Here is a 14,915-nt window from a genome sequence, read left to right on the forward strand (position 1 = left end):
TCTAATCTAATCCTATTTGCCAGCACTTGCTCATATCCCTCTAAACCCTTCCTATTCATATATCCATCAAGATGCCTTTTAAATATTGTGATTGTATCAGCCTCCACCACTTCCTCTGGCAGCTCATTTCATACAAGCACCACCCTCTGCATGAAAACGTTGCCCCTTAGTTCCCTTTCAAATCCTTCCTCTCTCACCCTAAATCCAATGCCCTTTAGTTCTGGACCCCCCTGCCCCAGGAAAGGACCTTGTCCATTTACCCTATCCATGCCCCAAATGATTTTATAAACCACTAAAAGGTCACCCCTCAGCCTCCAACACTCTATCCCAGAATACTTAATAAATTATGGAAAAGATGGAAGCAGTAGAGGTCCAAAGACACTGTAAGGACCTGATGTATCATTAAAATGTCATAGACAGGTACAATAATAATCACAAAGATTAATGGAATTTGACTTTGTATCCAAAGGACTAGAATGCAAAGATTTAGAATTTGTGCTGCAGGCATATAAAACCTGGAGTACCGTGAGCAGTCCCAGGCACCACAACTTCTGAAGGATTAAAAATAGTTTCGGACAGAGTGCAGCATAGATCTTTTATATTGACATCTGGATTACTGCTGAATTAGAATCATATTACCATGCAACATAATTGTAAAACATAGCATTGAAAATCTTCGAATTATATATAGTTAGACAACAAATACATGTATAGTGCAGCATTTGTGAGTATAGCATATTTTATTTATTGATAAAATATGAAATTTAACAAGTTTTAACACCATAAACTGTAAAACTCAGAAGTAAATATACAATGAGTTGATTGACTACTTTAATAATTTCTATAAAATTATTCTGTGCACTCTATGAACAAAATATTGATTTTGCTTTATTAGAAATCATAAAAAATCCATGATGCTTGGGTTTTCACTTACTGTAATTATTTTTAAAAATGAACACATGATCTGATAGAAATTATGAATGAGTGAAATATCTTCTCTGACAAAAATATGTTGCAAAATCTCTTGAAATATTTAATAAACAGTGTTTTTCAGAAGTTATAATATTCCGGTGCAAGATGAAAAGTTGTGTACCAAGGTATAACATGCTCATTTTACTCCCTCAGCAAGAAAAAAGTCACACAGAAATCAGGCAAATATCTAATCAAGTCAACTGATAAATGAGGTTCTGCTCAAAGTGTAAAGTAGGAAAATTATTCCTTGCTACTTGTCATAGACAGCTCATGGAATTCCAGATGTCATCATATAAAATTTATACAGATATTTTGCTTTGACTTCCAACAACATAATAAATAATTGTCTCCAGGTACTATACTTGTTGATTTATTGTGTTCATGAATAATTTCATCACACATCTTAAGGTGCTGACAGGTAAATATTAATGTTTTCATCTGCAGTTCAATTTCTGGTAGCTTAACCACATCATTACACTATAACTTTTTTTTAAAGGATCTAGAATGTATGACATTCAGGGCAAAAGACAATTTGTATTTGTATACTGCCATACCAGATGCTCAGTACAGCCATTGAATTACTTTTGAACTTTCACTGTTGTCATGAAAACAAACAATCCGATGTGGATAAATGATGGTCCAAACTGAATTTCCTGTCCCTAAATTTTAATGGTTTGACTTTAGCACTAAATTCACCAGACCAAGAAGAAAAAAAATATTGGAAGAGAAACAAAAAGGAGGGGGAAAGAACATTAATAAGGAAATTGAAATAAAAACAGAAAAAGAAGAAATTAAACATATTTCACAGTAAAATTCAAAGTATCACCAGTAAGCAATGCATCTAAATGTAGGAACATATCTGCTAAAACCACGGAGAGAAACTCTTTTCAGGTTCCAGGTATGGTCTTAGCAATGATTGTTAATGATCTGCTGCTACTGGGACATTCAGAGCTGTTAACCAATTGTATTAGTTGGAAGCTCTCGAAGGTAGGAACTCCTCCCCAAACAGTGGCACAAGTGAAACAATGAATAGTCTGCTTGTGAGTCAAATGCTTGAACATACTGGCTTTCTTATGACTGGACTCACAACCAACCTTCAGCGTCCATTAGAATTCAGATCCAACATAACAACATCTATAGCAAAAGTGGGGTGACCCTGTCTATTTGAGACTGGCTGTCCCTCCCAAATATGCATCTTACCCAGAAATCTATAAACAATCTGCATAGCTATGTTATTGATGAACCTTTCTTTAAATCCAATCCTTAAAAATATCAATTGTCGCATGTTGTCCTCAAAATGTCCTCAAAAACCCTAGACAGATATGGAAAATCTGGAATAAAAACAGAAAATATTGGAAACAGAAAGTACTGGAAAAACTGACAACATCTGGCACCATTGTGGAGACAGAACAGAGTTAACATTTCACATTTAATATGACCCTTCTTTCGTGCTGAAGAGCAGTAGAGATGTAATGGATTTTGTACTGGAGGCAAGTGATTAGGGTCAGGTAGAATGAAAGGGAAGGTCAGTGATTGTTTACATGGGTGGGAGAAATTAAATAACAAAGATGTCAAGGGACAGAAGGCTAAGGGAGTGCTAATGGTTCTCGTAAATGCAGATTGATCCAGAGCAGGGGTATCTGACCTTTCCATGTTAGGAGCCTCATTTCAATTTTTTTTCCACAATCTAGAGAACCTGTAAGCAATTTCTGAAAGATTAAGATTGACACAACATTAAAAATGTTTTTTTAAAAAATTAAGGTATGTAGAGAACTTAAATGATTTTTTGAGCTAAAGAAATGTCAGAAGAGAAGCTCCCCATGTTTGGAGGAGTAGCTCCTTGCAGAACCAGTCTGAGCCACGGATCCTTATCTTGAACACTGGTCCATGAGCCAGATAGGATTCATTCCTGGGCTCGGCCCTGGCATGCAGGTCATATGTTCAACAGCCTTAGTCCAGACTAAATGTTAATGGTATGAAAATGAACAGCTCTGTTGGAAAGCAAAAGCATGAAAGCAAAAATATCAAAATTGTCTAATGCTGCTGAGTCCAGAAGGCTGTAAGTGAGAGGTGAGTTTCTGTTCTTTGAGCTTGCACTGAGCTGCACTGGCACACTGCTGGAGGTCGAGGACAGAAATGTCAGTGTGAGAGAAAGGGGCATGAATTAGAATTACAGGCAGCTGGAAGGTTGGGGTCATGCACATGAACGGAGCAGAGCTGTTCTGCAAGGTAGTCACCAAGTTAGAGCTTGATATCATCAGGGTTGAGGAGGTGACATTGTGTGCAGCAAATACTGTAGACGAGATTAAAAGAACTTTAGGAAAATTGTTGCGTCATCTGGAAAGGATGTTTGGGGCCTGGAACAGTGAGGACTGAGGAGCTAAAAGGGCAGGTATTACATGTCATGCGATTGCAAGGGAAGCTACCATGGGAAGCACATGACTTGTTGAGGACATTTGGAATGGAGAAACAGGGACAGTCACGATCTTGCTCTCCTACAAAACCTCTAAATGTATTTAAGTCACTTGTCATCTTTTCTTTAAAAGCCTCATTGGAATAGACATGGCTGGTTATCTTGCCTGATTTTGCACTGTTTGACTTCCAGCGGCTTGCACTAAATGTCAGGAACACAGGCAGAAGTATAAGGCCATGAACAGCTCCAAACGTTATGACAAGAAACATGATTTTAAAAAATGTCCTAAATATGTAACTTGCTGCAGCAGCCAGTACAACTACACCCAGTATGGTCGATAGGGCCCCTTGGATGATGGGATATCCAAGGCTGTATAATGCATCAATACTTCGTTCATTTGCAGTTTCTCTGTCACTAGACACAAATGCATATGAAATGTGAGCTGAAAAGTCCACAGAAAAACCAATACAAATGACCAGATTAATCATTGATATCGAATCTAAATTGACACCCCAAAACGTCATAAAACCAGCCACAGCCACTAAAACTGATGCAGTAGAAAATGTTACCCATATAGAGCAGATTGGATTAGGTATTAACAATAGCGCAATGATCAGCATTGCAGCAGCAGCAACAACTACATTCTGTATTGTGTTGGATACAATAACAAGATATTGATCAAAATAGATAAATGCAGGATGGTACACCAGCAAAGGGATTTGACATTCCTGTGCCAGCTTTCTTAATTCAATCAGCATGTTTTTCTCAGCGACTGGAGTATTGACATTAATGGTCTGAATGAAAAAGCGAGCAGCATCAATTCTTTGCTTACTTTCTGAAAACCTAATGTCATGTTCAAATACAGGAACAATGTGAAACAATATAGATAAATTTCCCAAGAATGCATTTTTTTCCTGAATGTCTATTAACATCTGTTTAGTTATGGCAATGTACACACGAAGCCAGGATTCTGACAATTCAGGATCTAAATACGAGTTGTTTTCCAATCTGCCCATGCAGGTTTCAATGTCATCCTGAACAGTGGGATTCCAATAATCCACGGGTTCAGTGACAGCAACCATAACACGTGGTCCATATTTTGAGAAAAAAGCACTTTGATCATCATAGAATTTAATCACATAAGAACCATCAAAGGCCAGATTTCTGAGATCAATTCCCTCTTTGATATTTATACAACCATAAATACTGACAGCCAAGTAACCAATGTATAGGACAACCACAAGTGCCTTGGTCCAAATGTTTGTGAGCCATGGACCATAATATTTCTTAAAGAAGAAATAAACTGGATGCTCTAGTTCGGCACCAGTCTCACTATTATAAGCTCCACCCACACAACACATTGAATAGCATTTAGAGTCTTCTGGTTCCTGATCACTTTTGACTTTTCTGAATGTCAGCCAATGCCTGTTGCTGGCTTCTCTTCTCCCGTTCAATGCAAGAACAGCTCCAAAAAATGTAATGTTATAAATGAAGCAAAACAGAACTGTTGTGCCTGTGTAAACACAGAATGACTGCACAGATCGAAAAGGTGTCATAATGCCAATATAAAAGGCCAAAACATCAGTCAGAGTGGTGATTGTAATAGAGATGGCTGCTTCAGCATATGTATCAGCAAGGCGATCTTCAATCTTATCTGTGACCTTGGTCTTTTGCCAACTGGCGAGCATAACAAACATATCATCTATACCAATACCTAGAGAAATGAGAGAAGTGCAGCAGTAATTATCAATCAATGACTGCAAACATTAGTATTTAAAATTTAACATTCTCATTTGAATGGTGCCTGATGAGAAAGCAATGCTTATTATCAAACTTTGTTTTATTGATTTCATGGGATATGGGCATCATTTTCTAGTTTTAGAACTACTTTTGTACTTTATTCACTTTGAATTGAAGGTAAATTTTCCATTCGCCTTCCCTATTACCTGCTGAACTTGTAAATTAACATTTTGTAATTGAATTTTATTCATTTTCAGAATATGGCCACCATTTATTGCCCATTCCTAATTTCCCAGAGGGCAGTTGAGAGTCACCCCCATTGCTGTGGGTTTAAAAACATATCCTATTCATTTACCCATCCAAATGCCTCCTCTACCATTTCCTCTGGTAACTCATTCCATACAGGTACCTCCATTGCATGAAAAATTGCCCTTTAGGTTCCTTTTAAATCCTTCTCCTCTCACATATGCCCTCTAGTTTTGGACTCTCCCACTCTTGGGAACAGACCTTTGCTATTTAGCCTATCCATGCCCCTCATGATTTCGTAAGTCTTTATAAGATCATCCCTCAGCCTTCAACACTCCAGAGAAAAAAGCCCCAGCCTATTCAGCCTCTCGCCATTGCTCGAACCTTCCAGTCCCAGCAACGTACTTGTAAATCTTTTCTGCACCCTCTCAAGTTTAACAACATCCTTCCCACGGAAAGGTGACCAGAACTGAACATCATATTCCATCTGTGATGGGAACATTGTTGGAGTCTATATTCAAGCGTGGGATAACTGGATACCTTGAAAGTTTTTTCCCCATTAATCAGGGAAAACCAGCATGGACTTATAACAAGTAGGGCATGCCTGAGAAAATGCATTGTGTTTTTGGGGAAAAGTGACTCAGTTAGTAAAGGGGAATATCTTCAGATGTTGTTTATGTGAAATTACTGAAGGCACTTGATAAAGTCAAACATAAGAGACTGCTAACTAAAGTGCAAGCTCATGGAATTGAGGGCAAATTACTGGCATGGCTTGAAATTGTCAAGTGGCAAGCGACAGAAGGTAGGGAAAATGGGTAGGTACTCAAATTGGCAGAATTAACCAGTGGTGTCCATAGGGATTTGTGTTTGGGCCTCAATCATTCATTAACATTATTTACTAATGACTTGGATCATGGCATGGAAAATTATATATCCATATTTGCTGAAAACATAATGCTAAGTTGCATGGTAGACAGTATGATGATAGCATAAAATTACAAAGGGTTATTGATAGACTAGGTGAATGGGCAAATCTTTGGCAAATGGAGTTAAATTTAAGGAGGTGTGATATTGTATATTTTGGACCAAATGAAGGATCAGGGTACTTTCTAGATGATACGAAGTTAAATTCAGTCTTAACCCAAAGAAACTTGGGCATCTAGGTATGTTAATCTTTAAAATGTCACAAACAGGTGCAAAATAAACTCTAGAAAGTGAAAGGAATGTTGGCTTTTATAGCTCAAGGTGTGGAGTACAAGGTTACAGAAGTTATGCTGTAGTTATATAAATCCTACTTGAAATACTGTGAGCAGATTGGGCACCACACCTGAGGAAGGATATCTTGGACTTGGAGGACATATAATGTAGGTTTACAAGAATGATATCTGGACTTTAGGGATTAGGTTAAGAGGAGACATTGTACAAATTTGGCCTGTTTCCTCTTGAATTTAGAAGATTTAAGGGGTGACCTGATTAAGATCCTCAAGATATTTACAAGCAAAGACAGGGTAGATAAAAATAGACTATTTCCACTAGTTAGGTTTTGAGAACTAGGGAACATAGTCTGAGAATTAGGGTCAGGTTGTTCAGGCGAGATGTTAGGCAGCGCTTCTATAAAGAAAAGGTGCTTGATGTTTGAAACTCCCATCTACAAAAAACAGTGGATGTGGGATCAGCTCGTAATTTTAAATCTGAAATAAATATTCTTACCAGACCATAGGGGTTGCTCTCTCATGAGAGAGAAGTGATAGGTGGTGATTTAACCTAAGGGCCACCAGACCTCAGGCGAGGGAAGAGGTTGAGAAGAAGAGTCCTTCATGGTAACCTCAAACCAGTGATGGGAGTTGAACCCATGCTGTTGGCATCACACTGCTCTTTAAACCAACGATCCAGCCAACTGTTAAGCAAAAGTATTAAGGGATATGGGCCAAAGGTAGGTGTACGGGGTTAGGCCATAGATCAGCCATTATCTCATTGAATGACAGAACAGGCTCAAGGGATTGAATGGCCTATTCCTGTTCTGATGGTCCTATGCAAAATCATTGTAATTTGATCATACTTATACATATTTGTAATGTAAATATTACTGACCTAGAATCAGAAAAGGTGCATTGGCGGTATTGATAGCAAATTTCATCCCACAATGTAACAGCAGTCCAAATCCTGACAGTACAGCTAATCCAGCCGATATAACTCCCAGAGCAGCGACCCATACCTTATTCCTCACAGAGTCCAACCTGAAAATAAATTTGATAACCTCTCTAACACAACAGATTTTTTTTCTATGAAGTATTCCATGAAAGCATGTTATAAATAATCATGAAAAAATAATTTTTACCTCATACAAGATACGATAGAAAAGAATATTGAAAGAAAATATGTGACAGAGAACAAAGGAATAATTTTCTTAGCCGTCCCTTCAAATTCTTCTTGTCTTGAGATGGATGTGAAATAGGAAACCTGGAATTCAGGAATAAAGGTTAGTAATTATCAGAGATACTCTCAAGTTATTTTCAGAAAACAATGTCCTGAGCAGCTGTGGTATGTAGGAACTGGTGGGTGCTGGAGTAATCCATGGTGACCACATCTGCAACAAATATCAGCTGCTCCAGGATATGAACTCAGAGCTAATGAGCTGTGGTCCAAGCTGCAGACACTGCAACACATCAGGGACATCCCTTTTGGTCTGGGAGATTCTTGGAATGAAAGAGGAAGGATCCAGTTGTTGTGGTTGATGTAGGCACTAACGAAAAGGTAGGACTAGGAAAAAGGTTCAGCTGTTGGATTACGAGCAGCTCGGGGTCTACATTTAAAATAATCTCTGTATTACTCCCTGTGCCAGGTGCAAATTGGCAAAGGCAAATCAGATCAGAGAAGTAAATGTGCGCCTCAAAGATTGCTGTGAGAGAAATGGGTTCTGATTCACCGGCTGCTGGCCCCAGTACTGGGGAAAGAGAGAGCTGTTCCACTGGGATGGACTCCATTTGAACTATGCTAGAACCTGAATCCTGGGGAATTGTATAACTAGGGTTGTAGATAGGATTTCAAAATGTAAAGAAGGGGAGGGCTAAATTGAAGATAAGTTTAAAAACATCAAAAGGAAAAGGAAAAGAGAGAACAGAGTTGCAGGAAAGAGGTGAACACCAATCACAGAGTGACATGGACGATTGGGAATTATATACAGAAAGTAGAAACAGGTTAAGTAATAATATATCAAAATTTAGGACTCTATTTGAGCATTAAATAAGGCCTTTTAGTGAACCTGTTCAGAGATTGCATGACACACCTCTTGAGCAGATGGGACTTGATGCCAGACTTTCTGGTCAGGGGTAGGGACATTACCACTAGACCATAAGAACCCTCAAGACTCTTGATTTGAAAGTATTGTGGAGTCAAGAACTGCCAACTAGTGGCTGTGCTGGAGCACTGCCACCAATCCTCATTTCTTGTTCTTTTCTTTGAATCAGTCTCTTCAGATGTGTTCTGAAACCATGGTATTTTTATTTGACGTGTTCAGAGATGTCATGACACACCTCTGGAGTAAGGTAAAAACAATGACTGCAGATGCTGGAAACCAGATTCTGGATCAGTGGTGCTGGAAGAGCACAGCAATTCAGGCAGCATCCGAGGACAGGCAAAATCGACGTTTCGGGCAAAAGCCCTACAACAGGAATAAAGGCAGAGAGCCTGAAACATGGAGAGATAAGCTAGTTGAAGTGTTCCGAGGCGGAAGATGAGGCGTTCTTCTTCCATGCATCTGGTGGTGAGGGAGCGCCGGTGGAGGAGGCCCAGCACCTCCATATCCTCGGCAGAGTGGGAGGGGGAGTTGAAATGTTGGGCCACGGGGCGGTTTGGTGCGGGTGTCTCGGAGATGTTCCCTAAAGCGCTCTGCTAGGAGGCGCCCAGTCTCCCCAATGTAGAGGAGACGGTTAGGATCTGAAACCAGGTCTTCTGGCTGATAGATAAGGACTTACCACAGAGCCAGGGTTAAATAATTTATTCAAGTTCTGGGCTGTGTTACTTACACATTTCCAGCTTATTACACTTCTCTTGGGCTGGTGTACATGATTCTGGTCCTTTAGGCTCAAACGGAGGGGCACTACTATTGTGTACAACAGCCTTCAAGGCTCTTTATTTGAATACGTTTTCTAACCAACTTGTTCAAAGATGTTGCTATACAACTCTGGGGCCTGGGGTCTCCTGGCTCAGAGATGGAACTCTACCACTGTACCACCATTGCCTAAGGTTCTTTATTTCAATGTATACAGCATTCATGGGAAACAGATCAGTATAATCCTTCCAGCTGGATGACAGGGGGATGTCTTAGACGTTGCTTGTGTGGTTAACTCTGTGAAAGACATAAAATAAGGTTAAGAAGGCAAGGAGGGAGAGTTTGCAATGGCCACCAACATAGAGTGAAATTTGTATCGTTAATAACGGCCATTTTCTTTGCTATAGTATTGGAGAGAAAAATGATGTTGGAGATGAAGGGTAGCTACCAAGGACAGAAAGGCCAAGGGATTTCCTTTTGAGGAAGATAGCGATGTCAGAGCTGAAGAGGAGGGAGATGGAACAGATGGCAATATTAATCATCATGGGGACCACAGTTTGGTTATCCATTTGGTAGGAATATGGTAATTCTGCAATTGTAAACAAACTTTACAGACAAAAACACAGTACTGGAATATGTGGCCCAGGGAAATCTACAATGATGAATGGCTAAGCCTATCATTTGAAATAAATGTTCACCCGCGTCCCTTAAAGTTAAGGGAATGGAGATGACCAGCTTTTTGAGCTATTTTCTGTTCTGAAGAAAAGTCACACTGGACTGAAGATATTAAGTTTGCTACTCTTTCCACAGATACTGCCAAACCTGCTAAGTTTCTCACTTCCTATTTTTATTTTAGATTTGTAGCATCAGGAGTATTTTGCTTATATTTGAGATGACCACCATACCAGGGTGAGGTAGAGTAATGGAGACAATAGTATCAAAATTGGAGATGAACCCACATTCATAGGAAGATCACCCAATCAGGGAAATCAGGCTGGGAACCCCAATAGCCAAAGTTGAAGTAATGAATTAAACTGGTGTAAGCAATCCAGGAAAATACGCGTGGACCTATGGTGAGGGAAGCATGAATGCCCATCCTGGACCCATGTCAATCATTTGAAAAACTTGACAAATTCCATAAGAGATGCCTTCAGTGATCCTATGAAGGTCAACTGAATGGGCCTGCTTCAGCCTCCAAGCAGTGAAAGGAATGAACTTGAAAACTTCCTCAGTCTTAGAATTCTCATGCTTTATTTTAATTCCCTTCATGGTCTCTTGCTTCTCTGTCTCTGTAGGCTCTTCCAGCTCTATAATTCTCTCAAATATCTGCACTCACCTAATTCTGGCTTCTTCAGCATCCCTGCATTAAATTGCTCCTGCATTGTAGGTGGCGTTTTCAGCTGTCTAGGCTTCAAGCTTTGGATTTCCCTTCCTCAACCTCATCACCTCTCTCCTCTTCATTACACTCCTCAAAGTTTACCTTTGACTGAATTCCTGATCAGCCCCTAATGACTTCTCATCTTCATGTCATTTCAGATTTATACTGCTTCTGTAAAGACTTTCAGAAATAGATGCACATGAAAAACTCACCATAATACTCTCCTGATCTTTCAGTTTGTTTGGAAAAACCTGAAGGAAATTCTTCAGCCACAGCAAACTGAGGGTTTTCACGTTATCATTATCTTCTTGTAAATAATAATCCAGTCTAATAGCCTTTGCTTTATTAATATAATTTTGATCTTGGTCAACACCTCCAACAGCCAAACCAATAAAAGTCTTATTCATCGTAGGGTAAGAAATGCTTGTGTTGGTTGCTAGGCTGTGATTTATAATATTTAAAATTTCATTTCCAAAGCACGAGTTTGCCATCCGTGTACAAAGAGAAGAATAGCTGTACGTGACACCTTCTTTATTGTTGATGCTGAGCTGCTTTACGTCGGCATCAAGTGACAGAATCTCTTGAAATGCAGCAGCTGTCAAGATATTGTCATCTTTCGATACAGCAATGAAAGAAGCAAACACCCCCTCTGTGTAAAGTCTCTGACCGGAGAAGAATTCAGAATCAGTGGTTGGAAAATGTTTTTTAATGAACTCTCTCTCAGATTTTGCTGGTCCATATATGGGCGTAAATTGCTCTTCTATGTCATTGCTTTCAAGTCTCTGTAAAGAAGAAAAGCCCGAACCCAGAGCAGCAGAAAGTATCAGAGGAAACGTGAGGAAGCACCAGGAATATTTACTCACGAGGACTCCAAGTTTACGGAAAGCCCGGCGGAGAGGTTTCTCGATGCAATTTGCCCTGAACTGAGTCATGCTGAGAGATACAATAGTAAAACAAAACCTGGTTCCACAAACGTTCACCTCAACATGGTCCAGTGTTTACTGGGAAAAAAAAACAACTTTTCTAGAGATAAGCTGGATGCTGCTGCTTCACTGAGCTGCTGGAATGCAATCACACAGTCAGAACTGTTCAGGACTGCTTCTGAGTCCATTTATTTTGAAAACACTTTCGCCGGTGACTCTGGAGACGGTCCTGATTTAGCTGTTAGGTCTTCCCTTCTGTTCAGTTAGAGTTCAATAATGTAATGATTAAGCAAGTCTGTTCCCTGAGTACTGATGTATGAAACTTCAGGGGAGTATTAGGTCATTCTATGCCGGAATGAAAGATTGAGGAAGTAAACTGTGATAGGCTAAGGCAGCAGGGTTTGTGAGACATCAGGCTGATCTTTCAGGCTTTGCCAAGGACAGGTGTCAAAAATATCATTGCTGGCAGGGGGGGGGGGGGGGGGGGAAGTGGGGGAATTCCAGGACTGTGACCCAGCAACAGTGGAAGAACAGTCTTACAGTCCCAGATCATGACGGTGTGTGACCTGGAGGGGAACTTACACGCAGATGTGTCCTCCTTCATTTGCAGCAGTGTTGTTCTTGGTGGTAAAGATCATGAATTTGAAGGGTCTGCCAAAATAGGCTTGGTTAGTTCTTGCAGTAAATGTTGTAAATCGTGCCCATACCTGCCACTGTGCATTAGTGGTAGAGTTAGTGAATGTTGAAAGTGATAGATGGTGTACCAATCAAATGGGCTGCTTTGTCCTGGATAGTGTGGAGACTCGTGAATGTTGTTGGAGCTACACTCCGGGTGATTCGAAAGTATTCCAACTTCTGCTTACTTTCAGTGACCAGCATGCAAGGACGTTCAAGCCTCAATGCATCTCACTGTTTCCTAAACTATCACCATTCAGATAATAATCTGCCTTCCTGTTTTTGCTACCAAAGTGGAGAACCTCACATTTAGCCACCTTATACTTCATCCGCCATGCATTTACCCATTCACTAACTTGTTCAAAATGTACTGAAGCATCTCTCTATTTTTGAACAGATAAGTAATGTAGTCTGGATGTTATTGAAACGGATTTCCAGAAGGCACTTGACAAATTCCATAAGGTACTGTTAACTAAAATTGAACTGACAGAATTGAGGGCCTATCTTTCAGCAGACAGAGACAGGGCATTAAAATAAAGAACTCAAATTGGCAGAATATAATGAGTGATGTTCCACAAATATCTGTGATGGCTGGGAGCTGGGACCCTGATTATTTATTGCATTCATGAATGATTTAAATGATGGGATACATAACCATATATTCAAATTAACAAAGTACTAAAAAGATAAGACCATAAGACATAGGAGTGGAAGTAAGGCCATTCGGCCCATCGAGTCCACTCCGCCATTCAATCATGGCTGATGGGCATTTCAACTCCACTTACCCTCATTCTTCCTGTAGCCCTTAATTCCTTGTGACATCAAGAATTTATCAATCTCTGTCTCGAAGACATTTAGCATCCCGGCCTCCACTGCACTCCGCGGCAATGAATTCCACAGGCCCACCACTCTCTGGCTGAAGAAATGTCTCCGCATTTCTGTTCTGAATTTATCCCCTCTAATTCTAAGGCTGTGTCCATGGGTCCTAGTCTCCTCACCTAACGGAAACAATTTCCTAGCGTCCACCCTTTCCAAGCCATGCATTATCTTGTAAGTTTCTATTAGATCTCCCCTTAATCTTCTAAACTCCAATGAATACAATCCCAGGATCCTCAGCCATTCCTCGTATGTTCCTTGTAAGATGGGGCAGCATTATAAAAATAAGAATGTAAAAAAATGTTAATCAGTTTAATGAATGAATAAAACTGTGGCAGATGGATTTCAAGATAAGTTAGTGTGAAATTGTCCACGTTGGCCCACAAGATGTATCAGAATACTTACTGAATTGTGAAAAGATGAAGCCATGGAGGTCCAAAGACACTGAAAAGTTCTAATATATAAATCATTAAAATGTCACAGATAGGTACAACAACAACCACAAAAACTAATGGAATCCTGACTAGAATGCAAACATTTAGAAGTCATGCTGCAGCTCTATAAAAGCTGGAGTGCCATGAGCAGTTATGGATACTACATCTTAGGAACGGTAAAAATAATGTCAGAGAGCATGCAGCATAGATCTTTTGTATTGACACCATGGCTACTGCTGTATTGGATCATACTATTATGTAACATAATTCAAATTCAGATTGAAAGAGTGAAGACAGAGTTGCATGCAAGAGTTTTAGAGTTGGGCATGGGTAATTATACAGGTCTAAGCAAAGTGTTGGCCCAAGGGGTGGGGGAATCCAAACTTAGAGGGCATAGTTTTAAGGTGAGAGGGGAAAGATTTATAAGGGATCTAAGGGGAAACCTTTTCATGCAGAGGGTGGTGCACGTATGGCATGAGCTGCCAGAAGAAGTGGTGGAGGCTAGTATAATTAAAACATTTAAAAGTTATCTGGAAGGGAAAAAGAATCAGAAGGATTTAGAAGAACATGGGCCAAATCTGTCAAATGGGACTAGATTCATTTAGGATATCTGGTCCACATGGATTGAAGGGTCTGTTTCTGTGCTGTTTATCTCTAAGACTCTACGACTGTAAGTGAACTGGACAAAATAGTAAAGGGCAGGACTGTTGAAGAACAGTGGCAAGTGCTTATGGAGATAATTTAAAATAAAACCTCTCAATTAAAATGTACTCCCGAGAGCCATAGAATTGTACAGTATGGTCCAACCCGTCCAAGCCGACCAGATATCCCAACCCAATCTAGTCTCATCAGCCAGCACCCGGCCCATATCCCTCCAAACCCTTCCTATTCATATATCCATCCAAATGCCTCTTAAATGTACCAGCCTCCACCACATCCTCTGGCAGCTCATTCCATACACGTACCACCCTCTGCGTGAAAAAGTTACCCCTTAGGTCTCTTTTATATCTTTCCCCTCTCACCTTAAACCTATGCCCTCTAATTCTGGACTTCCCTACCCCATGGAGAAGACTTTGTCTATTTATCCTATCCATGCCCCTCATAATTTTGTAAACCTCTACAAGGTCACCCCTCACCCTCTGACGCTCCAGGGAAAACAGCCCCAGCCTGCTCAGCCTTTCCCTGTAGCTCAAATCCTCCAACCCTG

At 40.1% G+C, this 14,915-nt stretch overlaps 1 protein-coding gene across 2 annotated transcripts in view; it reads right to left on the minus strand.

Annotated features, from left to right (window-relative positions):
- Positions 1-1,770: 1,770 nt before the first annotated feature.
- LOC122550055 (patched domain-containing protein 3-like) overlaps positions 1,771-14,915 on the minus strand; it is a 36,621-nt gene continuing 23,476 nt past the window's right edge. The window contains exons 1-4 of one of the 2 annotated variants that reach the window (XM_043690513.1): positions 11,013-11,992; positions 7,710-7,831; positions 7,463-7,608; positions 1,771-5,099 (exon numbers count right to left, since the gene is read on the minus strand). In XM_043690513.1, the coding sequence (XP_043546448.1) occupies positions 3,289-5,099; positions 7,463-7,608; positions 7,710-7,831; positions 11,013-11,732 (2,799 nt within the window). In that variant the 5' untranslated portion in view covers positions 11,733-11,992 and the 3' untranslated portion in view covers positions 1,771-3,288. Of the gene's footprint in view, positions 5,100-7,462; positions 7,609-7,709; positions 7,832-11,012; positions 11,993-14,915 lie in introns of those variants that run through there. The other variant, XM_043690512.1, reaches the window with a different exon arrangement.

Source organism: Chiloscyllium plagiosum, chromosome 5 (assembly GCF_004010195.1).
Source record: "Chiloscyllium plagiosum isolate BGI_BamShark_2017 chromosome 5, ASM401019v2, whole genome shotgun sequence".
Taxonomy (NCBI): domain Eukaryota; kingdom Metazoa; phylum Chordata; class Chondrichthyes; order Orectolobiformes; family Hemiscylliidae; genus Chiloscyllium; species Chiloscyllium plagiosum.